Source organism: Ylistrum balloti, unplaced genomic scaffold (genome assembly GCF_031769215.1).
Source record: "Ylistrum balloti isolate Yb309-2 unplaced genomic scaffold, AGI_CSIRO_Ybal_v1 Utg369762, whole genome shotgun sequence".
In the NCBI taxonomy this organism is placed as follows: domain Eukaryota; kingdom Metazoa; phylum Mollusca; class Bivalvia; order Pectinida; family Pectinidae; genus Ylistrum; species Ylistrum balloti.
In genome coordinates this window covers 9197-37027 of record NW_026781960.1, presented here as the reverse complement: position 1 = coordinate 37027, position 27831 = coordinate 9197, and the positions used below count along the sequence as shown (strand labels likewise).

Genomic DNA, 27831 nt, shown 5'->3' with positions numbered 1-27831 from the left:
GGGCTTGTAACAAGCAGAGAAATTCCCGTTACATGATCCAAAATGGGAAAGAACATCAATTAAATAATCTCGAGATTTTTAATGGTAATGTGGTTTTATGCTCAATTTTACATCCTGTACAATCATCAATTATTCAAACATCGCAAGATCGATTAAAATTTAGGCGACCTCATGATACATCGTAAAGTCTTTCATTCCAATTTTCGTACATAACTTCGCAGATATGAAAGTGTGCAAAACTCTTCGCTGAAAACATGTCCGTATGTATTGATAAGCTAAATGATAATTCGCAAGCACTTCTTCTCGTATCAAAACAGTAGCGAAATTTAAAGACGATGATGTCTATTATTTTAGGCATTAATCAATAAATGTAAGGTTTGCAAAAATATATTGCTGCGGAATAGTTTAGGGGGGAAATGTGCATGTCTAAACAGTTTGAATAGTTTAGGGGGGAAATGTGCATGTCTAAACAGTTTGAATAGTTTATGGGGGGAATGTGCATGTCTAAACAGTTTGAATAGTTTAGGGGGGAAATGTGTATGTCTAAACAGTTTGAATAGTTTAGGGGGGAAATGTGCATGTCTAAACAGTTTGAATAGTTTAGGGGGGAAATGTGCATGTCTAAACAGTTTGAATAGTTTAGGGGGGAAATGTGCATGTCTAAACAGTTTGAATAGTTTAGGGGGGAAATGTGCATGTCTAAACAGTTTGAATATTTTAGGGGAGAAATGTGCATGTCTAAACAGTTTGAATAGTTTATGGGGGAATGTGTATGTCTAAACAGTTTGAATAGTTTAGGGGAGAAATGTGCATGTCTAAACAGTTTGAATAGTTTATGGGGGAATGTGCATGTCTAAACAGTTTGAATAGTTTAGGGGGGAAATGTGTATGTCTAAACAGTTTGAATAGTTTAGGGGAGAAATGTGCATGTCTAAACAGTTTGAATAGTTTAGGGGGGAAATGTGCATGTCTAAACAGTTTGAATATTTTAGGGGGGAAATGTGCATGTCTAAACAGTTTGAATAGTTTAGGGGGGAAATGTGCATGTCTAAACAGTTTGAATAGTTTAGGGGGGAAATGTGTATGTCTAAACAGTTTGAATAGTTTATGGGGGGAATGTGCATGTCTAAACAGTTTGAATAGTTTATGGGGGGAATGTGCATGTCTAAACAGCTTGAATAGTTTAGGGGGGAAATGTGCATGTCTAAACAGTTTGAATAGTTTATGGGGGGAATGTGCATGTCTAAACAGTTTGAATAGTTTATGGGGGAATGTGCATGTCTAAACAGTTTGAATAGTTTAGGGGGGAAATGTGTATGTCTAAACAGTTTGAATAGTTTAGGGGGGAATGTGCATGTCTAAACAGTTTGAATAGTTTAAATAAGTATAGTTATCATAGGATCCAATTTTAGCAAATGCTGAAATTGACTTACCGCAGCCTCTATGCGTACACTCAGATTACCATTATCACAGTCGTCTGTTGTAAAAGGTCCTCTAAACACAAACGTGATTATTATGACAGCTGAAACAAAACAAATCATTAGTAGTGCAGCTATAATGATTTATAATTATTTTTTTTAAATTGCGGTATAAATGTTTCGATGCATTTGATCAAAAACAACAAAATAAAACAATGATAGAAGTTCAAAATCCTCAAGATGTTTTGAAATAGAAAAGTACATCAACATTCAAATAGGTTTCTATTTATTCACCGTGACGATGAGACTTATTGGATTCATTAAACAAGGAAGATTATCCTAGTAGTCTTTTCTGGATGTAGACTTAGCAAAGGAGTTGTAACAGTAACGGCAAACATTACTGGTGGACAAGGAGACGCTGATGAGTGGGAAGTGCTCGGAATGCTGATAGAGTTCGGAATTATGCGTTGATACAGTGGTTCGAACTACAAAAAGGATAGGAAGGCGGTTGGATGCTAGGTAATGAAGTTAATGGAGAGATGGTGTTATTGTTTCGGTAAATGTTGTTAGATTGGAAGGGGCTGTTGAAGTGTTAGGCCTGTTAAATGTGGTAGTGGTATAGAAGTGGTAGAAGTAGTAGTGCTACTTAGTAGGTGTATCAGAGTGGTAAGAGATAAAGCAGTACTAAGTTTTGTTGGAGTAGGATGTGATATAGCAGTGTTAAGTTTGTTGGAGTGGGATGTGATATAGCAGTGGTAGGTTTGTTGGAGTAGGATGTGATATAGCAGTGTTATGTTTGTTATAGTGGGATGTGACATAGGAGTGGTAGGTTTGTTGGAGTTGGATGTGATATAGAAGTGTTATGTTTGTTATATTGGGATGTGACATAGGAGTGGTTTCCTTCTTTTTACAAAGGCATGTCAAAGTATACTTACCTCTAGATGTAACAGTAGTGGTAGTAGCTGCATCAGTAGTGGAAGTGACAGCAACAGTAGTTGCAGCATCAGTGGTGTTAGTTGCTGCATTAGTAGTGGTAGTTGCTGCAAGAGTAATGGTAGTTGCTGCATCAGCAGTGGTAGCTGATGCAAGAGTAGTGGTAGTTGCTGCAAGAGTACTGGTAGTTGCTGCATCAGTAGTGGTAGTTGCTGCAAGAGTACTGGTAGTTGCTGCATCAGTAGTGGTAGTTGCTGTAAGTGTAGCGGTGGTTGGAGCATCAGTAGTGCTGGTTGCTGCATCAGTAGTGGTAGTTGCTGCAAAAGTACTGGTAGTTGCTACATCAGTGGTGGTAGTTGCTGCAAATGTAGTGGTGGTTGGAGCATCAGTAGTGGTGGTTGCTGCATCAGTAGTGGTAGTTGCTGCAAGAGTACTGGTAGTTGCTGCATCAGTAGTGGTAGTTGCTGCAAGAGTAGTGGTAGTTGCTGCAAGAGTACTGGTATTTGCTGCATCAGTAGTGGTAGTTGCTGCATCAGTAGTGGTAGGTCTTGCAAGAGTACTGGTAGTTGCTCCATCAGTAGTGGTAGTTGCTGCAAGAGTAGTGGTAGTTGCTGCAAGAGTAGTGGTAGTTGCTGCAAGAGTACTGGTACCTGCTGCAGCAGTAGTGGTAGTTGCTGCAAGTGTAGTTGTGGTTGGAGCATCAGTAGTGGTGGTTACAGCATCAGTAGTGGCAGTTACAGCATCAGTAGTGGTGGTGGCTGCGTCAGTAGTGGTAGTTGCTGCATCAGTTGTGGTAGTTGCTGCAAGTGTAGTTGTGGTTGGAGCATCATTAGTGGTGGTTGCTGCATCAGTAGTGGTAGTTGCTGGAAGAGTACTGGTAGTTGCTGCATCAGAAGTGGTGGTTGCTGCATCAGTAGTGGTAGTTGCTGCATCAGTGGTGGTAGTTGCTGCATTAGTAGTGGTAGTTGCTGCAAAAGTAGTGGTAGTTGCTGCAAGAGTACTGGTAGTTGCTGCATCAGTAGTGGTAGTGGCTGCAAGTGTAGTGGTGGTTGGAGCATCTGTAGTGGTGGTTGCTGCATCAGTAGTTGTAGTTGCTGCAAGAGTACTGGTAGTTGCTGCATCAGTAGTGGTAGTGGCTGCGTCAGTAGTGGTAGTTGCTGCATCAGTAGTGGTAGTTGCTGCAAGAGTAGTGGTAGTTGCTGCATCAGTAGTGGTAGTTGCTGCATCAGTAGTGGTGGTTGCTGCAAGTGTAGTTGAGGTTAGAGCATCAGTAGTGGTGGTTGCTGCATTAGTAGTGGTAGTTACTGCAAGTGTAGTGGTGGTTGGAGCATCATTAGTGGTGGTTGCTGCATCAGTAGTGGTAGTTGCTGCAAGAGTACTGGTAGTTGCTGCATCAGTGGTGGTAGTTGCTGGATTAATAGTGGTAGTTGCTGCATCAGTAGTGGTAGTTTCTGCATCAGTAGTGGTAGTTACTGCAAGTGTAGTGGTGGTTGGAGCATCATTAGTGGTGGTTGATGCATCAGTAGTGGTAGTTGCTGGAAGAGTACTGGTAGTTGCTGCATCAGAAGTGGTGGTTGCTGCATCAGTAGTGGTAGTTGCTGCATCAGTAGTGGTAGTTGCTGCATCAGTAGTGGTAGTTGCTGCATCAGTAGTGGTAGTTGCTGCATCAGTGGTGGTAGTTGCTGCATTAGTAGTGGTAGTTTCTGCATCAGTAGTGGTAGTTGCTGCATCAGTGGTGGTAGTTGCTGCATTAGTAGTGGTAGTTTCTGCATCAGTAGTGGTAGTTGCTGCATCAGTAGTGGTAGTTGCTGCAAGTGTAGTGGTGGTTGGAGCATCAGTAGTGGTGGTTGAAGCTTCAGTAGTGGTAGTTGCTGCATCAGGAGTGGTAGTTGATGCAAGAGTAGTGGTAGTTGCTGCAAGAGTACTGGTAGTTGCTGCATCAGTAGTGGTAATTGCTGCATCAGTAGTGGTAGTTGCTGCAAGTGTAGTTGTGGTTGGAGCATCAGTAGTGGTGGTTACTGCATCAGTAGTGGTAGTTGCTGCAATAGTAGTGGTAGTGGCTGCATCAGTAGTGGTGGTCGGAGCATCAGTAGTGGTAGTTGCTGCATCAGTTGTGGAAGTTAATGCAAGAGTACTGGTAGTTGCTGCATCAGTAGTGGTAGTTGCTGCAAGAGTACTGGTAGTTGCTGCAGCAGTAGTGGTTGTTGCTGCAAGAGTACTGGTAGTTGCTGCATCAGTAGTGGTAGTTGCTGCAAGAGTACTGGTAGTTGCTGCATCAGTAGTGGTAGTTGCTGCAAGAGTAGTGGTAGTTGCTGCAAGTGTAGTGGTGGTTGGAGTATCAGTAGTGGTAGTTGCTGCATCAGTAGTGGTAGTTGCTGCTTCAGTAGTGGTAGTTGCTGCATCAGTAGTGGTAGTTGCTGGAAGAGTAGTGGTGGTCGGAGCATCAGTAGTGGTAGTTGCTGCATCAGTTGTGGTAGTTAATGCAAGAGTACTGGTAGTTGCTGCATTAGTAGTGGTAGTTGCTGCAAGTGTAGTGGTGGTTGGAGCATCAGTAGTGGTGGTTGCTGCATCAGTAGTGGTAGTTGCTTCAAGAGTACTGGTAGTTGCTGCATCATTAGTGGTAGTTGCTGCATTAGTAGTGGTAGTTGCTGCATCAGTAGTGGTAGTTGCTTCAAGAGTACTGGTAGTTGCTGCATCAGTAGTGGTAGTTGCTGCAAGAGTACTGGTTGTTGCTGCATCAGTAGTGGTAGTTGCTGCATCAGTAGTGGTAGTTGCTGCAAGTGTAGTTGTGGTTGGAGCATCAGTAGTGGTGGTTGCTGCATCAGTAATGGTAGTTGCTGCAAGAGTACTGGTAGTTGCTGCATCAGTAGTGGTAGTTGCTGGAAGAGTACTTGTAGTTGCTGCATCAGTAGTGGTAGTTGCTGCAAGTGTACTGGTAGTTGCTGCATCAGTAGTGGTAGTGGCTGCATCAGTAGTGGTAGTTGCTTCATCAGTAGTGGTAGTGGCTGCATCAGTAGTGGTAGTTGCTGCAAGAGTACTGGTAGTTGCTGCATCAGTAGTGGTAGTTGCTGCAAGTGTACTGGTAGTTGCTGCATCAGTAGTGGTAGTTGCTGCAAGTGTACTGGTAGTTGCTGCATCAGTAGTGGTAGTTGCTGCAAGTGTACTGGTAGTTGCTGCATCAGTAGTGGTAGTGGCTGCATCAGTAGTGGTAGTTGCTGCATCAGTAGTGGTAGTTGCTGCAAGTGTACTGGTAGTTGCTGCAACAGTAGTGGTAGTTGCTGCAAGTGTACTGGTAGTTGCTGCATCAGTAGTGGTAGTTGCTGCAAGAGTACTGGTAGTTGCTGCATCAGTAGTGGTAGTTGCTGCATTAGTAGCGGTAGTTGCTGCAAGAGTACTGGTAGTTGCTGCATCAGTAGTGGTTGTTGCTGTATCAGTAGTGGTAGTTGCTTCAAGAATACTGGTAGTTGCTGCATCAGTAGTGGTAGTTTGTGAATGTTTTATTGTTGTTGCATCTGTAGTGGTGGTTGCTGCATCAGTAGTTGTAGTTGCTGCAAGAGTACTGGTAGTTGCTGCATCAGTAGTGGTAGTGGCTGCGTCAGTAGTGGTAGTGGCTGCGACAGTATTGGTAGTGGTTGCATCAGTAGTGGTAGTGGCTGCATCAGCAGTGGTAGTTGCTGCAAGAGTACTGGTAGTTGCTGCATCAGTAGTGGTAGTGGCTGCGTAAGTAGTGGTAGTGTCTGCGTCAGTAGTGGTAGTGGCTGCGTCAGTAGTGGTAGTGGCTGCGTCAGTATTGGTAGTGGTTGCATCAGTAGTGGTAGTGGCTGCATCAGTAGTGGTAGTTGCTGCATCAGTAGTGGTAGTTGCTGCATCAGTAGTGGTAGTTGCTGCAAGAGTAGTGGTAGTTGCTGCATCAGTAGTGGTAGTTGCTGCATCAGTAGTGGTAGTTGCTGCATCAGTAGTGGTAGTTGCTGCATCAGTAGTGGTGGTTACAGCATCAGTAGTGGCAGTTACAGCATCAGTAGTGGTGGTGGCTGCGTCAGTAGTGGTAGTTGCTGCATCAGTTGTGGTAGTTGCTGCATCAGTAGTGGTAGTTGCTGCATCAGTAGTGGTAGTTGCTGCATCAGTAGTGGTAGTTGCTGCATCAGTTGTGGTAGTTGCTGCATCAGTAGTGGTAGTTGCTGCATCAGTAGTCGTAGTTGCTGCATCAGTAGTGGTAGTTGCTGCATCAGTTGTTAGTTGCTGCATCAGTAGTGGTAGTTGCTGCATCAGTAGTGGTAGTTGCTGCATCAGTAGTGGTAGTTGCTGCATCAGTAGTGGTAGTTGCTGCATCAGTAGTGGTAGTTGCTGCATCAGTAGTGGTAGTTGCTGCATCAGTAGTGGTAGTTGCTGCATCAGTAGTGGTAGTTGCTGCATCAGTAGTGGTAGTTGCTGCATCAGTAGTGGTAGTTGCTGCATCAGTAGTGGTAGTTGCTGCTTCAGTAGTGGTAGTTGCTGCAAGAGTAGTGGTAGTTGCTGCAAAAGTAGTGGTAGTTGCTGCAAGAGTACTGGTAGTTGCTGCATCAGTAGTGGTAGTTGCTGCAAGTTGTGGTAGTTGCTGCATCTGTGTAGTTGCTGCATCAGTAGTGGTAGTTGCTGCATCAGTAGTGGTAGTTGCTGCATCAGTAGTGGTAGTTGCTGCATCAGTAGTGGTAGTTGCTGCATCAGTAGTGGTAGTTGCTGCATCAGTAGTGGTAGTTGCTGCATCAGTAGTAGTTGCTGCATCAGTAGTTGCTGCATCAGTAGTGGTAGTTGCTGCATCAGTGTAGTGGTAGTTGCTGCATCAGTAGTGGTAGTTGCTGCATCAGTAGTGGTAGTTGCTGCATCAGTAGTGGTAGTTGCTGCATCAGTAGTGGTAGTTGCTGCATCAGTAGTGGTAGTTGCTGCATCAGTAGTGGTAGTTGCTGCATCAGTAGTGGTAGTTGCTGCATCAGTAGTGGTAGTTGCTGCATCAGTTGTGCTAGTTGCTGCATCAGTAGTGGTAGTTGCTGCATCAGTTGTGTAGTAGTGGTAGTTGCTGCATCAGTAGTGGTAGTTGCTGCATCAGTAGTGGTAGTTGCTGCATCAGTTGTGGTAGTTGCTGCATCAGTAGTGGTAGTTGCTGCATCTGTTGTGGTAGTTGCTGCATCAGTAGTGGTAGTTGCTGCATCAGTAGTGGTAGTTGCTGCATCAGTAGTGGTAGTTGCTGCATCAGTAGTGGTAGTTGCTGCATCAGTAGTGGTAGTTGCTGCATCAGTAGTGGTAGTTGCTGCATCAGTAGTGGTAGTTGCTGCATCAGTAGTGGTAGTTGCTGCATCAGTAGTGGTAGTTGCTGCATCAGTTGTGGTAGTTGCTGCATCAGTAGTGGTAGTTGCTGCATCAGTAGTGGTAGTTGCTGCATCAGTAGTGGTAGTTGCTGCATCAGTAGTGGTAGTTGCTGCATCAGTAGTAGTAGATGCTGCATCAGTAGTCGTAGATGCTGCATCAGTAGTGGTAGTTGCTGCATCAGTAGTGGTAGTTGCTGCATCAGTAGTGGTAGTTGCTGCATCAGGTGTGGTAGTTGCTGCATCAGTAGTGCTGCATCAGTAGTTGCTGCATCAGTAGTGGTAGTTGCTGCAGTTGCTGCATCAGTAGTGGTAGTTGCTGCATCAGTAGTCGTAGTTGCTGCATCAGTAGTGGTAGTTGCTGCATCAGTTGTGGTAGTTGCTGCATCAGTAGTGGTAGTTGCTGCATCAGTAGTGGTAGTTGCTGCATCAGTAGTGGTAGTTGCTGCATCAGTAGTGGTAGTTGCTGCATCAGTAGTGGTAGTTGCTGCATCAGTTGTGGTAGTTGCTGCATCAGTAGTGGTAGTTGCTGCATCAGTAGTGGTAGTTGCTGCATCAGTAGTGGTAGTTGCTGCATCAGTTGTGGTAGTTGCTGCATCAGTAGTCGTAGTTGCTGCATCAGTTGTGGTAGTTGCTGCATCAGTAGTGGTAGTTGCTGCATCAGTAGTGGTAGTTGCTGCATCAGTAGTGGTAGTTGCTGCATCAGTAGTGGTAGTTGCTGCATCAGTTGTGGTAGTTGCTGCATCAGTTGTGGTAGTTGCTGCATCAGTAGTGGTAGTTGCTGCATCAGTTGTGGTAGTTGCTGCATCAGTAGTGGTAGTTGCTGCATCAGTTGTGGTAGTTGCTGCATCAGTAGTGGTAGTTGCTGCATCAGTTGTGGTAGTTGCTGCATCAGTAGTGGTAGTTGCTGCATCAGTAGTGGTAGTTGCTGCATCAGTAGTGGTAGTTGCTGCATCAGTAGTGGTAGTTGCTGCATCAGTAGTGGTAGTTGCTGCATCAGTAGTGGTAGTTGCTGCATCAGTAGTGGTAGTTGCTGCATCAGTAGTGGTAGTTGCTGCATCAGTAGTGGTAGTTGCTGCATCAGTTGTGGTAGTTGCTGCATCAGTAGTGGTAGTTGCTGCATCAGTAGTGGTAGTTGCTGCATCAGTAGTGGTAGTTGCTGCATCAGTAGTGGTAGTTGCTGCATCAGTAGTGGTAGTTGCTGCATCAGTAGTGGTAGTTGCTGCATCAGTAGTGGTAGTTGCTGCATCAGTAGTGGTAGTTGCTGCATCAGTAGTGGTAGTTGCAGCATCAGTAGTGGTAGTTGCTGCATCAGTAGTGGTAGTTGCTGCATCAGTAGTGGTAGTTGCTGCATCAGTAGTGGTAGTTGCTGCATCAGTTGTGGTAGTTGCTGCATCAGTTGTGGTAGTTGCTGCATCAGTAGTCGTAGTTGCTGCATCAGTAGTGGTAGTTGCTGCATCAGTTGTGGTAGTTGCTGCATCAGTAGTGGTAGTTGCTGCATCAGTAGTGGTAGTTGCTGCATCAGTAGTGGTAGTTGCTGCATCAGTAGTGGTAGTTGCTGCATCAGCTGCATCAGTAGTGGTAGTTGCTGCATCAGTAGTAGTGGCAACAGTAGTGGTGCTGCATCAGTAGTGGTAGTTGCTGCATCAGTTGTGGTAGTTGCTGCATCAGTAGTGGTAGTTGCTGCATCAGTAGTGGTAGTTGCTGCATCAGTAGTGGTAGTTGCTGCATCAGTAGTGGTAGTTGCTGCATCAGTAGTGGTAGTTGCTGCATCAGTAGTGGTAGTTGCTGCATCAGTAGTGGTAGTTGCTGCATCAGTAGTGGTAGTTGCTGCATCAGTAGTGGTAGTTGCTGCATCAGTAGTGGTAGTTGCTGCATCAGTAGTGGTAGTTGCTGCATCAGTTGTGGTAGTTGCTGCATCAGTAGTGGTAGTTGCTGCATCAGTAGTGGTAGTTGCTGCATCAGTAGTGGTAGTTGCTGCATCAGTAGTGGTAGTTGCTGCATCAGTAGTGGTAGTTGCTGCATCAGTAGTGGTAGTTGCTGCAGTAGTGTAGTGGCTGCATCAGTAGTGGTAGTTGCTGCATCAGTAGTGGTAGTTGCTGCATCAGTAGTGGTAGTTGCTGCATCAGTAGTGGTAGTTGCTGCATCAGTTGTGGTAGTTGCTGCATCAGTAGTGGTAGTTGCTGCATCAGTAGTGGTAGTTGCTGCATCAGTTGTGGTAGTTGCTGCATCAGTTGTGGTAGTTGCTGCATCAGTAGTGCTGCATCAGTTGTGGTAGTTGCTGCATCAGTAGTGGTAGTGGCTGCATCAGTAGTGGTAGTTGCTGGAAGAGTAGTGGTGGTCGGAGCATCAGTAGTGGTAGTTGCTGCATCAGTAGTAGTAGATGCTGTCAGGTAGTTGCTGCATCAGTAGTGGTAGTTGCTGCATCAGTAGTGGTAGTGCTGCATCAGTAGTGGTAGTTGCTCAGTAGTGGTAGTCAGTAGTGGTAGTTGCTGCATCAGTAGTGGTAGTTGCTGCATCAGTAGTGGTAGTTACAGCATCAGTAGTTGTAGTTGCCGCATCTGTAGTGGTAGTGGCTGCGTCAGTAGTGGTAGTGATCGCATCAATAGTGGTAGTTGCCGCATCAGTAGTGGTAGTGGCTGCATCAGTAGTGGTAGTTGATGGATCAGTAGTCGTAGTTACAGCATCAGTAGTTGTAGTTTCCGCATCTGTAGTGGTAGTGGCTGTGTCAGTAGTGCTAGTTGCCGCAACAGTACTGGTAGTGGCTGCGTCAGTAGTGGTAATGGCTGCATCAGTAGTGGTAGTGGCTGCGTCAGTAGTGGTAGTAGCTGCATCAGTAGTGGTAGTTGCTGCATCAGTAGTGGTAGTTGCAGCATCAGTAGTGGTAGTTGCAGCATCAGTAGTGGTAGTTGCCGCATCAGTAGTGGTAGTGGCAGTAGTGGTAGTTGCTGCAAGAGTAGTGGTAGTTGCTGCAAAAGTAGTGGTAGTTGCTGCAAGAGTACTGGTAGTTGCTGCATCAGTAGTGGTAGTTGCCGCATCTGTAGTGGTAGTGGCTGCATCAGTAGTGGTAGTTATTGCATTTGCAGTGGTAGTAGCTGCATCAGTAGTCGTAGTTGCTTCAAGTGTAGTTGTGGTTGGAGCATCAGTAGTGGTGGTTACAGCATCAGTAGTGGTAGTTGCTGCAATAGTAGTGGTAGTGGCTGCATCAGTAGTGGTAGTTGCTGGATCAGTTATAGTAGTGGTAGTACTGCATCAGTAGTGGTAGTGGCTGCGTCAGTAGTGGTAGTGCTGCAACAGTAGTGGTAGTTACTGCATCAGTAGTGGTAGTTGGTAGTTGCTGCATCAGTAGTGGTGGTTTCTGCATCAGTAGTGGTAGTTACTGCATCAGTAGTGTAGTTACTGCATCAGTAGTGGTAGTTGCTGCAATAGTAGTGGTAGTGGCTGCATCAGTAGTGGTAGTGGCTGGTACATCAGTAGTGGTAGTGGCTGTCAGTGGTTGCATCAGTAGTGGTAGTGGCTGCGCAGTACTGGTAGTTGCTGCATCAGTAGTGGTAGTTGCCGCATCTGTAGTGGTAGTGACTGCATCAGTAGTGGTAGTTGCTGCTATAGTAGTGGTAGTGGCTGCATCAGTAGTGGTAGTTGCTGGAAGAGTAGTGGTGGTCGGAACATCAGTAGTGGTAGTTGCTGCATCAGTAGTGGTAGTTGCCGCATCAGTAGTGGTAGTGGCTACGTCAGTAGTGGTAGTGGCTGCATCAGTAGTGGTAGTGGCTGCGTCAGTAGTGGTAGTTGCCACATCAGTAGTGGTAGTTGCGGCAACAGTAGTGGTAGTGGCTGCGTCAGTAGTGGTAGTGGCTGCAAGTGTAGTGGTGGTTGCTGCATCAGTAGTTGTAGTTGCTGCAAGAGTACTGGTAGTTGCTGCATCAGTAGTGGTAGTGGCTGCGTCAGTAGTGGTAGTGGCTGCATCAGTAGTAGTAGTGGCTGCATCAGTAGCAGTAGTAGTGGCTGCATCAGTAGTGGTAGTTGCTGCCTCAGTAGTGATAGTTACTGCAAGAGTAGTGGTAGTGGCTGCATCAATAGTGGTAGTTTCCGCAACAGTACTGGTAGTGGCTGCGTCAGTAGTGGTAATGGTTGCATCAGTAGTGGTAGTGGCTGCGTCAGTAGTGGTAGTTGCCGCGACAGAAGTTGTAGTTTCCGCATCAGTAGTGGTAGTGGCTGCGTCAGTAGTGGTAGTGGTTGCATCAGTAGTGGTAGTGGCTACGTCAGTAGTGGTAGTTGCTGCGTCAGTAGTGGTAGTTGCTGCAACAGTAGTGGTAGCTACAGCATCAGTAGTGGTAGTAGCTGCATCAGTAGTGGTAGTGGTTGCATCAGTAGTGGTAGTGGCTGCGTCAGTAGTGGTAGTTGCTGCAACAGTAGTGGTAGTTACAGTAGTGGTAGTGGCTGCATCAGTAGTGGTAGTGGCTGCGTCAGTAGTGGTAGTAGTTGCATCAGTAGTGGTAGTGGCTGCGTCAGTAGTGGTAGTGGTTGCATCAGTAGTGGTAGTGGCTACGTCAATAGTGGAAGTGGCTGCGTCAGTAGTGGTAGTGGCTGCATCAATAGTGGTAGTGGCTGCATCAGTAGTGGTAGTGGCTGCGTCAGTAGTGGTAGTTGCCACAACAGTAGTGGTAGTTACAACATCAGTAGTGGTAGTTGCCCCATCAGTAGTGGTAGTGGCTGCGTCAGTAGTGGTAGTCGCCGCAACAGTAGTAGTAGTGGCTGCGTCAGTAGTGGTAGTGGCTGCGTCAGTAGTGGTAGTGGTTGCATCAGTAGTGGTAGTGGCTACGTCAGTAGTGGTAGTTGCCGCAACAGTAGTGGTAGTTACAGCATCAGTAGTGGTAGTTGCCCAATCAGTAGTGGTAGTGGCTGCGTCAGTAGTGGTAGTGTCTGCGTCAGTAGTGGTAGTGGCTGCGTTAGTAGTGGAAGTAGCTGCATCAGTAGTGGTAGTTACAGCATCAGTAGTGGTAGTGGCTACATCAGTAGTGGTAGTTGCGGCAACATTAGTGGTAGTGGCTGCGTCAGTAGTGGTAGTGGCTGCGGCAGTAGTGGTAGTGGTTGCATCAGTAGTGGTAGTGGCTGCGTCAGTAGTGGTAGTAGCTGCATCAGTAGTGGTAGTTGCCGCATCAGTAGTGGTAGTGGCTGCGTCAGTAGTGGTAGTGTCTGCGTCAGTAGTGGTAGTGGCTGCGTCAGTAGTGGTAGTGATCGCATCAATAGTGGTAGTTTCCGCAACAGTACTGGTAGTGGCTGCGTCAGTAGTGGTAGTGGCTGCGTCAGTAGTGGTAGTGGTTGCATCAGTAGTGGTAGTGGCTGCGTCAGTAGTGGTAGTTGCCTCAACAGTAGTGGTAGTTACAATATCAGTAGTGGTAGTTGCCCAATCAGTAGTGGTAGTGGCTGCGTCAGTAGTGGTAGTGTCTGCGTCAGTAGTGGTAGTGGCTGCGTTAGTGGTAGTGGGAAGTAGCTGCATCAGTAGTGGTAGTTACAGCATCAGTAGTGGTAGTGGCTACATCAGTAGTGGTAGTTGCGGCAACATTAGTGGTAGTGGCTGCGTCAGTAGTGGTAGTGCCTGCGTCAGTAGTGGTAGTGGTTGCATCAGTAGTGGTAGTGGCTGCGTCAGTAGTGGTAGTTGCTTCAATTGTAGTGGTAGTTGCCGCAACAGTAGTGGTAGTTACAGCATCAGTAGTGGTAGTTGCCGCATCAGTAGTGGTAGTGGCTGCGTCAGTAGTGGTAGTGTCTGCGTCAGTAGTGGTAGTGGCTGCGTTAGTAGTGGAAGTTGTCGCAACAGTAGTGGTAGTTACAGCATCAGTAGTGGTAGTTGCCGCATCTGTAGTGGTAGTGGCTGCGTCAGTAGTGGTAGTGTCTGCGTCAGTAGTGGTAGTGGTTGCATCAGTAGTGGTAGTGGCTGCGTAAGTAGTGGTAGTTGCCTCAACAGTAGTGGTAGTTACAATATCAGTAGTGGTAGTTGCCCAATCAGTAGTGGTAGTGGCTGCGTCAGTAGTGGTAGTGTCTGCGTCAGTAGTGGTAGTGGCTGCGTTAGTAGTGGAAGTAGCTGCACCAGTAGTGGTAGTGGCTGCCTCAGTAATGGTAGTTGCTGCAACAGTAGTGGTAGTTACAGCATCAGTAGTGGTAGTTGCCGCATCTGTAGTGGTAGTGGCTGCGTCAGTAGTGGTAGTGGTTGCATCAGTAGTGGTAGTGGCTGCGTCAGTAGTGGTAGTTGCCGGAACAGTAGTGGTAGTTACAGTATCAATAGTGGTAGTTGCCGCATCAGTAGTGGTAGTGGCTGCGTCAGTAGTGGTAGTTGCTGCATCAGTAGTGGTAGTTGCTGCATCAGTAGTGGTAGTTGCTGCATCAGTAGTGGTAATTACGGTATCAGTAGTGGTAGTTGCTGCATCAGTAGTGGTAATTACGGTATCAGTAGTGGTAGTTGCCGCAACAGTAGTGGTATTTACAGCATCAGTAGTGGTAGTTGCCGCATCAGTAGTGGTAGTGGCTGTGTCAGTAGTGGTAGTTACAGTATCAGTAGTGGTTGTAGCTGCATCAGTAGTTGTAGTGATTTCACATGTTTATGAACCAAGAGATAAATTGAAAATTTTCATATGTCAAAAATGGGGTTCGAAGATTTGTTCGTAAATTTTCTGTTTTGGTATACTTGTACTACTTTGGGTTGTTACATTTAAAATGAAGACCATGATACTTTAGTTTTGTCATCTTTCATTTTAAAGACTATAGAAAGAGATAACTTACCGACATTTAAAAAGACAGAGCACAACACGAGAACACACAAAGGAATACTGGGGGTAGTCATCTCTTCAACTGAAAAAAAAAAGTGTTATACTCGACATTGAAGTCCCTCAGACATAAATAGGTCCACTAACCGAAAAATAATCTCTTTTCCGGAATGTGGTTTAAAAAAATAAGGTTTTAAAATTTAGAAGCAAGATGATTATGTGGATCTATGTTTTACCAAGTTACATTATTTTGGAACTGAGCTTTGGCTTAACTTAATTTGAACACACTGCAAAATATTTAATATGTACGAAGAAACAACATTAATAACAGTCCAATCCTCTGTTTTGTTTGTTTTAGGAGTAAACCATTTCAAAATTCCATATTACTTTTTTTATGTTATCTTGTAAATCATCTGATTGCTGTTGGTGTTACCTCGCCGGCTTATACAATGTAATTGATTTATTATCAATCTCATAGGAATCACTGAGGTCAGGATCGCTATTATACAAACTAAATATTACTAATGGTAACCATAGTTACATCATTGAAAGTAACCATGTTAAGCATCACTAATGGTAACCATAGTTACATCGCTGAAAGTAACCATGTTAAGCATCACTAATGGTAACCATAGTTACATCACTGCAAGTAACCATGTTAAACTTCAATAATGGTAACCATAGTAACATCATTGATGGTAACTGTCGTAAACGTCACTTATGGTAACCATTATAATGACAATGATGGTAACCCTAGTAACATCACTAATTGTAATCATGGTAACATCACTGATGGTAACCATGCTAACATTATCTCGTTTTGGGATTTGATTCCGCTGATCCAATATCAATGTTTGTGTATTCGTTGGGGTTTTTTTCAATAAAAAGAAATTTCAATATTAGATTAGTGAGAGATTCAGTGGTTACGCGCGATTGATTTTCAGTAAATGAGTTGGTATAATTGATAAATATTACATGCATCAAATGTTGAAAGGATCAGTGATTGAGGTAGATGTTAGGACATTGCGGATCAGATTTTACTTAAGTAAGAAAGAGACAAAGTGAAAGGGATGTAAATAAGACCGGAAGCTTGAAGGTTCAGTCTCCTTATCATAAATGACAGGAATGGCCTAGGAACCCCACAGGACCTTAATATAGAAAAAAGACATTGAATATTTCATCAGTGAAAGATGTTCTCAGTCGGCCCTGCACCCCAAGAGTACTATTAATGTATGTTATGTTTTTATTTTATATACTGGTGTAATTATTTGTTGTTTGTTTGCTTGGTCAAGTTTGGTAAGTACAGGACCAGCTGTTAGTGATAAAGATGAATACTAACGTAGCCTTTTTAAAGGCCTCAAAGGTAAGACTATCCGTAAGGGAAATTGTGTTAAATTCACATGAAGATCTTCAATTGTAATTTGAATAAACTTTGATAAACCACGTAGGGGACTTTTCATGATTATTAACAAAATTCGCACTGTTTGGTGTTACCGATACAAAATTTGTTTGAGTTATTGACAGTATGGGTAAAATTTTGTATAGATAATAATTAAGTTGGGTGTGGCCTTGTAAGCCAGTCAGCCATGATAGAGCATACAGGAGATATTTATTGACATGATCTACCGTGTATATACTCATTTCAGATTCAATGCTTGAAGAAATCTTCGGTAATATAATTCTAATGTTATATACGGGTGAAGAATAGATTAATCCAATGTGGACCTCTGTCACTGATACGTAGATATGAGATAAATATTAATTAGTACATTACTTATTTTATCATCAGCTTCTATAACAAATCATTTTTAAAATACATCAATAATATTTGGAAAAATTAAGTGTAAAAAGGGAGAAATCGAAACCAATGCAGAAATTCTTAAGAACAGTAGCCAATCCATTGTTTTTTTTACAGTAAAACGTATGACACTTTTTGAGGATCCACAGAGTTCAAGGTCATGTCAACCCAACCCTTTGTATCACTGACGAGTTCTAGAAGGACGAAAGAACAAAACATTAACTAGCTGATTTAAAACTAAATATCTAGACTTTTTTTTGTAAGTGTAATAATCTTTTGATCGATTCCTTCTTAAAAAACAGGACTGGCTGACGTCACTGGCCGTGAAAAGTTTATTTTAGAGTATGTTTTGACTGAGTTAAAATATTCCGTCTTTTTTTCGTACTAGAGTTTTCTGTTCTTGTGAGCAGTGTCGTTGGATAAGTACAATAATAATGGAATGACATGACGAACGTTACAGTCAGCTCCAGTACATCAAGTCTTAGTCTTATGTATTACATCAGACAAGTTGTAACATCACCAATTACAGTAACAGACAGTCAAAAAAGGACAGTAAAAGAAGGTTTCTGTTTTTAACTTTGAGATCAGACTATCGTCTTTTCCATACAGGTAAACTAAAATCGGAGTACACTGTTGTCGCAATGGGCGTGGTGGGTGTGGCGCGTTCTGTCGTAAAGATATTCGACCAAGCGCTTAGTTGTTGTGAAACAATTGCACAGGCGACGGAATTTATTACTTGTTCAGTGTGTTTAGGTGACGCGATAAGGTGGGGTTTAAAACTGAATTTTAAATGGAAGATAAATGCTTCAAAGGTAAACAAATATGTTATCCTACAGTAGGGTCCATAAGTTTATATTAATCAATTTACAGAAAATATGCAGACGTGATTTTTTATTTCATTCTTACGTCAGTTTTCCCCGGAAATAAGTAGTAAAACTGTTTGAATAGTATCGCCAACCTACTGTAAAATGACATTTAAATGTTTACAAGTACGCGTAAATAGTTGTTGTAATAAAATCTAAAAAGGATCGATGATTTAAACAAATTAAAAAATGTGTTTACTGAAAAGAAAAGTAAGACTTTAACAAAAGATAATTCCATTCTTGTAAAAAGATCTTTGACCAAGAAATGTATACACTATTATATATTGGAAATGAAATAAACCTTTTCTCCATTAACGAACGTGTATACAGTAGTTATCTGTAGGATATGTTGTCGTTTGATTTGCCAGATTTAGTAATAATAATAGAAGTTGTTGAATTATCTCTGTGTCAATCTGGCCTTTGGTTCATTTTCAAGGTAACCATGTTAAGTACACAATTTTTGTTTACGTTGGGTGTGGTGAAGTCTGGACTGTTAGTTTACAGAACAGGAGTAACCCGTGGAAGCCATCTTGCCCTCTGATGGATAAAGGGCGGAACAAGCTAAATCTTCCTGGGAACTCCCTCGGATAAGTCCTACACGTTGCGTGTTATGATAGCCTCGCGATTCTCGTGGTTGAGCGAACTGTATTAATCACTTACACGGGGCTTCCGACATATTTACCTAATGGAGGAGATACAGAGCACGGATGTAGATGTCGATGAATTTTACCAGAGTTACCGTGTAATAGTTAAAACACTGTCGTCGTAATCTCTCCGGTAAACGGCGAGTCACATAACATTTCTTGCAAACATGTACATTGTACACAAAATAACTCGCAAAAATACAAAAGAGGAATTTTGAGTGTCGATTTTGAAGATGAATTAAACGTAACGTTACTGATAGAAATTCGGATAAAGGTCGTATTTATGAAGTTTCTGCTGCTAAACGGTAGTTTACCAAATACCGGCGATGAGAAAGATTTCTGATACTAGACTTACAGGTACCTTAGGGAAACTAATATTTCTGTTGTTGTGTTTTGCTTTTAGTTTTTGTTTTCTATTTTACTTTGCAACCCTTGTTAAGTTAGAAACATACATCCTAAGTCCTGAATTATATGTTACATAGTGTATGTGTATGAGGCTTTTACTGTGTGTATTCTTACGCTGGAGAGTAGGGTGGGGTGATAGGGTGGGTGGGGTGATGGAAGTAGGGGTAGGGGTGATGGAAGTAGGGGTGGGGGTGATGGGAGTAGGGGTAGGGGTGACGGGAGTAGGGTGGGGGTGACGGAAGTAGGGGTGTGGGTGACGGAAGTAGGGGTGTGGGTGACGGGAGTAGGGGTAGGGGTGACGGGAGTAGGGATGGAGGAGACGGGAGTGGGTGGGGGTGATGGGAGTAGGGGTAGGGGTGACGGGAGTAGGGGTAGGGGTGACGGGAGTAGGGGTGGGGGTGACGGGAGTAGGGGTGTGGGTGACGGGAGTAGGGGTGGGGGTGACGGGAGTAGGGGTGGGGGTGACGGGAGTAGGGGTAGGGGTGACGGGAGAAGGGATGGATGAGATGGGAGTGAGGTAGAGGTGATGACTGTGCGGTTGGGGTATAATTGATTTGCTATCCTCATAACAGTCCAGTGAAGATGTATCGTTTAACCTAACAAGACATCAATCTTCCTATGACTATAGTCGTATTGGGGACATTAACATCCGAACACTATCCAAGGTGATAAGAAATACGACACGACAGCTGAATACACGTTTATTACATAACGCCTTCTGACACTCCGAACTTTACCTAGCATTTTTTCTCCTTGGTTGTATTTCTAATACGTGACAATTTTGTCAACTGAATCTAATTTCCATGTGATTTATGTGAACAAAACATACGAAAATTCGGTATGTTTATTTATCACTCTGCAAAAGTGTTTATCAAATTACCTAAGAAGGATCTGGTAGAATTTCAAAGAAAACATGCCCGCCAAAGCAAACATTACCAAACATTACATTGTTGTATTAATATTGCAGAGTTTATGTGTAGGGTAAAATGATAACCATTTTGTTTAAACATGCCTACATCTAGATACCGCACACTTAAAATTCACCGAAAACTCTAGTTCGTGTCGTTACATTGGTTAAATTACATGATGTTTACTGAAATATTGGCACATTTATCTTTGGACATGTGATATGTTTCTGGATGACGTGAGGTAATATCAATACTACGTAATGATCTCCATTTGTTTGTTTGTGGAATTCACTCTCACATAACAGCGAGAGTCATTTTAAGGAGATGTCCAGATGACGAGTCCACTAACGCACATCGTGATATAGTGCCGTCACACTGAAATATCATACATAAACTGTACTCCGTAGCATAACACACGACCTGGTCACATTGCAGTAAAATTTGCTAATTCGATTGTTGTATCCGATCCAATGCTGAGCGACAAGCAATTAACGAGCACGAGGTAATTTTAATGACTTTGACACGACTTGTAGATTTTCTGACCTGGCCTTTATTTCCACCAGTGTAACAATATTTAAGGTGTCCTTTAAATTAGATAATATTATTAGTATATATGTAAATTGGAATCAGGTATCACTGTATGCTCCGATGTCAGTTGATTAAACCTTAAACATATCGCACCTGATTAAAAAAACTCTACCATGTTTCTGTCTTATATGAACTAATGAATGCACGAGCAGTTTACCGTGGCGAACCTAGATCAAGTAGGGAAATCCTCAATTTATGAATATTTACACCGCTGTGTGAATTTTAATCAGAACATGAACGAAATCCTAAAATGACCGACGCTGGTTCTGTGACCTTAACGCTATAAGGGTTTACTATACAAGTAACTGGTCATAAAACGCCACCATACCGAGAAATGTAACCTTAGTGCCTTTAATGACATCGTTTCTGTAAAATCCGAAGTATCACCGAGTGATATTCCTCGTACATTCATCCAAGAAGTATGATAAAAATTGCGTGAATCATTACCCTCTAAAATAGCGCATTTCAACGCTTCATATCACTTTTCATAATATTTTACACAGACACATAACTTTAAACGACAACACTTAAATGACACTCCTTGTGTTTTTAACTACAAACAAATTTATGATCTTTTCAACAGTACTAGAATTATGCATATGGTCATGCATTTTATGATGTCGGAATACAGTTTTAATTTTTACGCGTAGTAACTTGTTTGCTTTAGTTGGTTTTAATTTTGGTGGGAATACTTGTTACGATGGTAATATTTTACAAAAGACACAGAAGTAAACAGCAGTTTTAAATACAAACTTTAGATTTCATCTTGCAACTGTTTCGTCAGTGATGCTACGGACCTTAACTTTGAACCCTACAAATAATGTCAATCTAGATGGGGAGGTGCACGTTTTCAGTATGACTTACAGATCTTCCTTGGTATTTTGTCTTCTTTTGTCCAAGGTACTCCGAAAAAGAGTAATTGAAGCCAGATCGCTGGGATCTGAAATAATATCAATGTAAAACAGTTTAATGTAATTTAAATGTCAATTAAACAGTAATACAAGATGCTATCCTAATGAGACGCTAAATAACGACTACATCAGATTATGTAAATGGGCACACTGGAGGGTGGGCACTAAGCATGAAACATAGATATTTTAACAATTGAATGACCAGTTTATGGTGTAATGGACGCGCAGTTGGAAGACTTAATCCGTCATGCTATGAGCATCCTCGATACTCCATGATGGGCGACCCAACGTTCTCTTGTCTGGACGTTTTAATTGTAAAACCTGACTTGAAAGCTCCATCGCATGCTATATATTTATACGGATCAGATAGTGTGTCACAATATACACAGTATTAGATAAATTTCAGTACTAGATAACTCGATATCTTATTTATGTACTGTAAATAAATTTATCACACTTGTTTAAAATAGGTCCGTTAGGAAAGACAATTGCCTGCATATTGGCCAGATCGCGCCATGGGCTTTCCGTCCCTCATAGCTTTATAAATCGGATCAGAAAATTGAGACTATTTTTTAAACCGGGACGTTTATATAACTTTATCTTTGAACCCAATATGAGGAATAATTGCCCCAGGATAACTAAAACATCCCCGATAAATGTATACTTCAATCACGGACTAAACCCGTGTGATTCATAATTAAGTTTCGCTTAAACGAAAAGAAATTCTCGTAAATTGTTTACGTTCATTATTCATGTTAAATGCAGAGAGGCATCTGAATACACAGAGAAAAACTAATTCTTGAAGTTCTATCATAATTCCCAACGGTGATGATAAAACCAAAACTCCTGTTTATGGTTCTTCATAAGGAGTTTTACACGTAGTTTCCTATTACAGTATATTTCGTACGAAATAGATCGATCTACCGATCAGAATTTTCAGAAGAAATAGATAAATTTATCTTTCTTTCAGATGACGACAAGTATCGTAGCTGACAGATAAATATTTTATAATTCTATCTCCATGATAATACTCGCTCTTCACTTCCGGCGGTTTTGTTATGTACGGATTTTTATACCTGTTGTTTGTTATTGCTGTGAAGCCTGCTGAGACGCTAAACTAAATAACTGTCGATCGACAAAGACTCCACATTCACTGTGACATAGGTCTTTACAACTTGTAAATATAATCCTAATATCTACAAGTTAATGTTGTGCGAGACGCTTACTGTACATCGACAGTTATTTGTATGCACTGCAGAAGAAATCAGACTCATGGTTCACGTTCACACGATTTTATTGACACGGGTTGTCTGATACAAGCGTCATAATTTGATGTGCGATATTGTGTTTAGTGCACTCGGTTGGTAACAACTGAGATGGGAACTAATCTTATTGTAACATTTTTGTTTCAATGAAAGGTTGATAACTTTGGTATTTGTTTCGTTTGTCAGTTATATCCGTTAATTCAATAATCTAATATGGATTGTTGTAGGTCATCGTTACCATGTAACCTAACCAGTGTTTTACAAGATCATAAACTGCCAACGGAGTAGGAATATTACAACTACTTACTCTAAACAAATTGATGTTGACTTTCCGTAAAACAAAACCCCAAGGAAAATGTGACCATAAAAACGATTCAAACTCAAATTCCATAAATCTAGAACAAAATATAAAACAAAGATTTACATAAACTCTCTTGCAAAAGATACAAAGAGTAAGCGTCTTCTGATCCATCGACGTCACCCACCTTGTAAAGTTCGGTCAAAACAACCAAGAAAATACCAACATCTCAACATAATTATAATCTAAACTCAAATACAATAAAACCAACGCAAAATATGAACAAAAGAAAGATTTACACGGAGACTTCTGAAAACCGCCATGTAAATTTTGATCAGTCCAAGTAAGTAGTGTCACGTTCTCAAACCAACAGGCAAACTAACGAGCATCAAACATGTCCAGTTTCATATCGTTTAAAGAAATATTTCGCAATGAAATAAATATGACGACCCCAAAACTTATCCATGATTTTCATCAACCTGCATCTTTTGAAACCGCGTAGTATTAGTTTGTCCGTCAGTTGATAAAACTCGTTATATTGGGAACAGAATCTTTAAATATCGAATCGAATGAGATATGTAAAAATCAAAGGTCGGGGATGCAGGGATGTTAAACATTGAAAACGATAGATATGAGCATATAATGTCATTCAGATGGCACTTACGGACAATATGAACGACACCTATATATAGACATTTTCAACATGTAAATTCCACTTATATAAAAATGTTACAGTGGAGACTGGTCACATTGATATAGTAAAGTTGTACAAAAGACACACAAGAGAAAAGCACATTTTCACCATTTAGATAGAGATACAGTAGAGCCAAACAATGAATTAAACTGCATCATACAGCTGTTTCGTCCTTTTAGGACTTGCCATTGATGCTAAGGCCTTAAAGTTTGAAGCTTAGGAGGCTACTAAGGAAAATCCTAAGTGATCATCAAAAAAAGTCGAAATTTAGACGGGGAGGTGCAGCAGCCCCATAAGTTGGTCCCTCTAACCCTATACTGTTTAGAATAACATGACTTCACAGCAGAATACAAGTCTATCTAATAACTGAAACTATATCGAGGCTCATAAAAGTTAACAAGATTTAGCTGATCGAAAAATTGGACACTATGACGAGGAGCTAATAGTCCGAAAATAGTGCTTCATATCGCAAATGTCGGACAATTTCGCAAAATTTTGACCTGTTTTACACCAACAGCCTAGCGCGTGGTGCTAATGCTTTACCTCATCCGTAATTTCACATAAATGTTCTAATTTACCATTGACAAAGCTTTTAAATCCATAAGACAATCAAAGTGTAGATGTATATACAAGTTGTATATTTTGTGTATGTTTGGTACTTTTGGCTTTCAGGCATTATGAACTGTTTAGAAAAAACAATGTATTTCCCCGAATTTGAACATTTAATGTCCGATTCAATTTTGACCCGGTTTTGTGAAATTCAGCAAAGCATTACTCTGTAGAATATCAGTCTGGTGATGTTGCGTGTACGTATTAATCAGCATATTGCCGTTTTCATACAAAGTGAAATACCCGAACGTGTTCAGGAATCAGGTAAGTCAGGGCATTCATACCTTGTTTTGACAAGCAAGCGAAAGCCTCATTATAGATTTTCAATAGAAATACTATTATGTATTTAAAAAATAAACCATTTCGCTGTTTTTAGGGTTTTCTTAAAGTCAAAATCAAAATGGTTTTCTATGAATAATGTAACAAAGCTTCTTCAGTCCAAGACATTCCTGAAAACAGCACGGCATATAAGATGGTTTTTTGAAAGGTCTTGAAATGGACATTAAAAAAGATGGAATAGTGCAATTTGAAACCGTTAACTTACCTTCTTGTTGAGTATATGTTCCAGCAACAGAGTTTTTGTTTTGTTCCAGCAACAGAATTTTTGTTTTGAAACAAAACTTCGAAAAACTTTAACAACACATGTCGTTTCAACGATGGAGTCTATAATCCGCGTGTTCAACTCTGTATCAACCCAAAGCTGTTACTAACTACACACGCAACTCGAAAGTGTTCACCTAACACATTTTCTTTAATTATGTTTAAAGTTTGGTAGCTCATGCTAAGTTAGATGTCCGATTTGAGAGTAGGCGTGACATGGCGTCTAGCCATGCGTAACATCTGGGTGTTCTATGATGCCAAAGTATAAACAACCAACAGAATCCAGGTATGATGCTTTCATTCGCAATGTTATGGTGAAGCGTTACACCCAACCGATACGCATGGTCGAACGTCTAGGTGTGTTTTCTTTCTTCCCGACAGACGTCATGGTATTCAAAGAATAAACACCAGACTATGAATTTAAATGTCATCTTAAATTATGTCCCTACTGTTAACAGCAATGAAAATGCAAACTACGATAAAATAGAACTTTCTCGGTAGCACGCTAGTTCTTTAAACTACCTGCAGTGACGGTTCTATTCAAATTCTTTCATAAAACAAAAAGAAAATGTGACTAAAAGAAGAAATTGGGCACATAGGTCTTTAAAAGAATAGTAAGTGTTTTTTAATTGATTTAAAAGTTGAATTAAGCCCGAACCAAAAATAAAAATTCTTAAAAAGTATTAAAAAGTTACATTTGGCTCAATATGATGTTTTCTTCGACATCAGATATATCAAAACAGTAAATATTTCAGGAAACGTCAAATACAATACAAATGAGTGACTCGTGGCTCACCAATGAATTCAAATCTAGCTAAAAGAACAAATGGTGATTGGAACAAGTGAAACAAGCATTGTTCTAACGATAAAATTAACCAAAGAAAAAAATTCTAGAAGAAATCAATGAAAAGGGACACAATACTTTTGTACATAGCAAACGAGCAGAGACAAATAATAATCTTATGGGGCGACAGTGATGTTTACTCATATGTAACTAATTGTAATATTGTTAGTTCAAAAGTTCATAAAACAAAGCGTTTTAACACTACCTAATTATTAACTGTTTGTAGTCGGCACTGAATTGATATAAAATTCATACAACATCTACATCTATACTATCTCTTTTTCTTTTCTTTCCATCCTATCATCTAATATTTTCCTCATTTTGACGAAATCATTTAAACTTACAATTTTACGTCTACGAATAACTTATCTTCATATTTATAGCATGAATATGTGTAACGTGCAGTATATTAATTATTTGTAATTTTATTTATGAAGAAGAGTTCATTAGTTGCTAGAACTTGTCTCTGATTCATTTATCAGCTACTGATATAGTAAACTATGTTTAAATCAATCAAAGCATTATAATATAATCAGGAAATTATCGTAATTTAACAAAACTTTAATCCAAACTCAAAACCAATTAATCGAGTTTAAACATGAACAAAAAAATGAGATCCTATACAAAAATTATGATATGAAATAATAATAAATAAGTAAAGGTGTTCCGGAACGGTAAACGTCTTATGACTCATCGACGACCGCCGCAATGTTGGGTACATCTGGTGTGATCTTTCCAGATCAGCAATGTCACATTCTCAAATGCTAACAAGGTTAAGAACAAACGAAAAGAGATCTTGGTAGTAGAAATGTCACGACTGTGTCAGGGGAGGGAACTCTTACATGTATTAGATTGTATTTTATCCGTAGACAGATCCGATAGGATTTAAGCCACCCCTACCCAACCCTAACGTCCCTAGTAATCCGAAGCCAGGGCTCAATATTGCATCCGACTCGGTATCAAATTGATATTAGTTGAATAAATATACAAATGTTACTTTTAATATCTTTTAAGTTGCAACTTTTCTTTTGAATTACAAATGTTCATCAAGGTAGAATGGACTCAAAATATACACAGTAATCCATACTTTACAAACAGCATATCGAAAGGCATATATCTAACATGGTAGCCAAGGGGAGATAATCTACACTGATAACTGTGTGACAAGGTTCAATTAATTTAGCTTTTCAAGCATAATCCTCTCCTAAACGCCATACTGTTGGCTGTTAATGAGATACATGTAACTAAATAAAAACGACAAACTATAACCATTGTTTGTATTCAGAACTGATACGTCCCTGAATGAAATAAAAGATAATTCAAAGTTTGTTTATAACTCAAATAATCACCAGGCATTAGTATAGACATGTATGCAAATTGTTCTAACTGGTTCATTATAAAGCATATTACTGATTCAGCATGTTTAGTTTGTCCCCATTGTATCATGTATGAATTTATAGCAAAATCTTACTGATCTGTTGTAATAATACATTTTTATCAATAGTATATCCTTGCCCAATAGTCATTATATGAATGGAAGTCTTTACAGTTGCTAGAGCTGTTGTTGTCCACATTAACATTTAAGACCATTGGATTCACTCCGTTTAATATCAAGCCACGTTTAATATAAAGAAACGCTATAATTCTCGTCTTCTTTCAAATAAAGATGAATGGCAGTGCAAGTTTATGGTAATTAATATGTATTGGAGGCAATTCGACTCATCTAACGTGAAGATGCGATACAGTGGGGAATAAGCGAGAATTACGTAATTTCTGATTGAAAATATGTTGTTTGTGGCAGATAATCGTGATGAATGGATGCAATAGATTTTATTTTCCTGTCATGAACATTCATTTTCAGCATAGAAAAATACTTGCTTTCCAGTTGTGTATTTTCTATTGCGTGTTCCCAATGTTTCGACTTTGTGAAAAAGTTTTGTCATTACTATCGGTATGAATACTTAAGTTTTGTCAAATTGAGGTACTATCAAGATGGCTAACAAATTTCCTTGTCGGTCTAATGTTTATTTGCTTTATAAGGTCAACCCGAGCTAATCTCATTTTCCAACTACATGTATCATCTTTAATGTTAGTTTTAATGTTATTTTTGTGTTTTGTAATAGTCAAGTGTTTATCAAGTTCACCTACCTATCTACCACTCCGTCCATCATCTCTAGCTCCGCGGTATTCTTGGTACTTCAGGGGTTAAGATCACTTTAGCTCTCTGCATTCCTTGAACAAGTCATTGTAACGTTGAAAGCACAAGCGAAATAATTTGATTGGTTCCAGGAGGAAGAAAACTGGCCATCTTCACAGTTTTCATAAGAAATACTGTCCGACGTGGGTCTTCGTCTAGAAACGACCATTCATGGTCCCTATCGGCTGTCAAGCTTATCGCTCTATCATCTATACAGACAACGCGAAACGAAGGCAGGTAACTCTGTGAGATCAGAATGGAAAACGGACTCTTTAATACTTTTAGAAGTTGGTTGTCTTCAATCTCCGATTAAATTCCTTGAAAGCGATAATCTACTGATTCCTTACAGAGAAAAGTAATCTACTGATTCCTTACAGAGAAAAGTAATCTACCTGTTTTCTTACAGAGAAAAGTAATCTACCTGTTCCTTACAGAGAAAAGTAATCTACCTGTTCCTTACAGAGAAAAGTAATCTACCTGTTCCTTACAGAGAAAAGTAATCTACTGATTCCTTACAGAGAAAAGTAATCTACCTGTTCCTTACAGAGAAAAGTAATCTACTGATTCCTTACAGAGAAAAGTAATCTACCTGTTCCTTACAGAGAAAAGTAATCTACTGATTCCTTACAGAGAAAAGTAATCTACCTGTTCCTTACAGAGAAAAGTAATCTACTGATTCCTTACAGAGAAAAGTAATCTACTGATTCCTTACAGAGAAAAGTAATCTACTGAGAAAAGTAATCTACTGATTCCTTACAG

General features: G+C 41.0%; 1 protein-coding gene across 1 annotated transcript; it reads right to left on the bottom strand.

Annotated features, from left to right (window-relative positions):
• Window positions 1–159: 159 nt before the first annotated feature.
• LOC132543686 (mucin-2-like) lies at window positions 160–21100 on the bottom strand. Its single transcript, XM_060207202.1, has 8 exons — window positions 21058–21100; window positions 20519–20594; window positions 18273–18754; window positions 5600–5818; window positions 3002–3235; window positions 2354–2794; window positions 1434–1522; window positions 160–246 (listed from the first exon to the last, which is right to left on the bottom strand). Exons 1-8 carry the CDS (start codon window positions 21098–21100, stop codon window positions 160–162), a joined length of 1671 nt encoding a protein of 556 aa, XP_060063185.1.
• Window positions 21101–27831: the final 6731 nt, after the last annotated feature.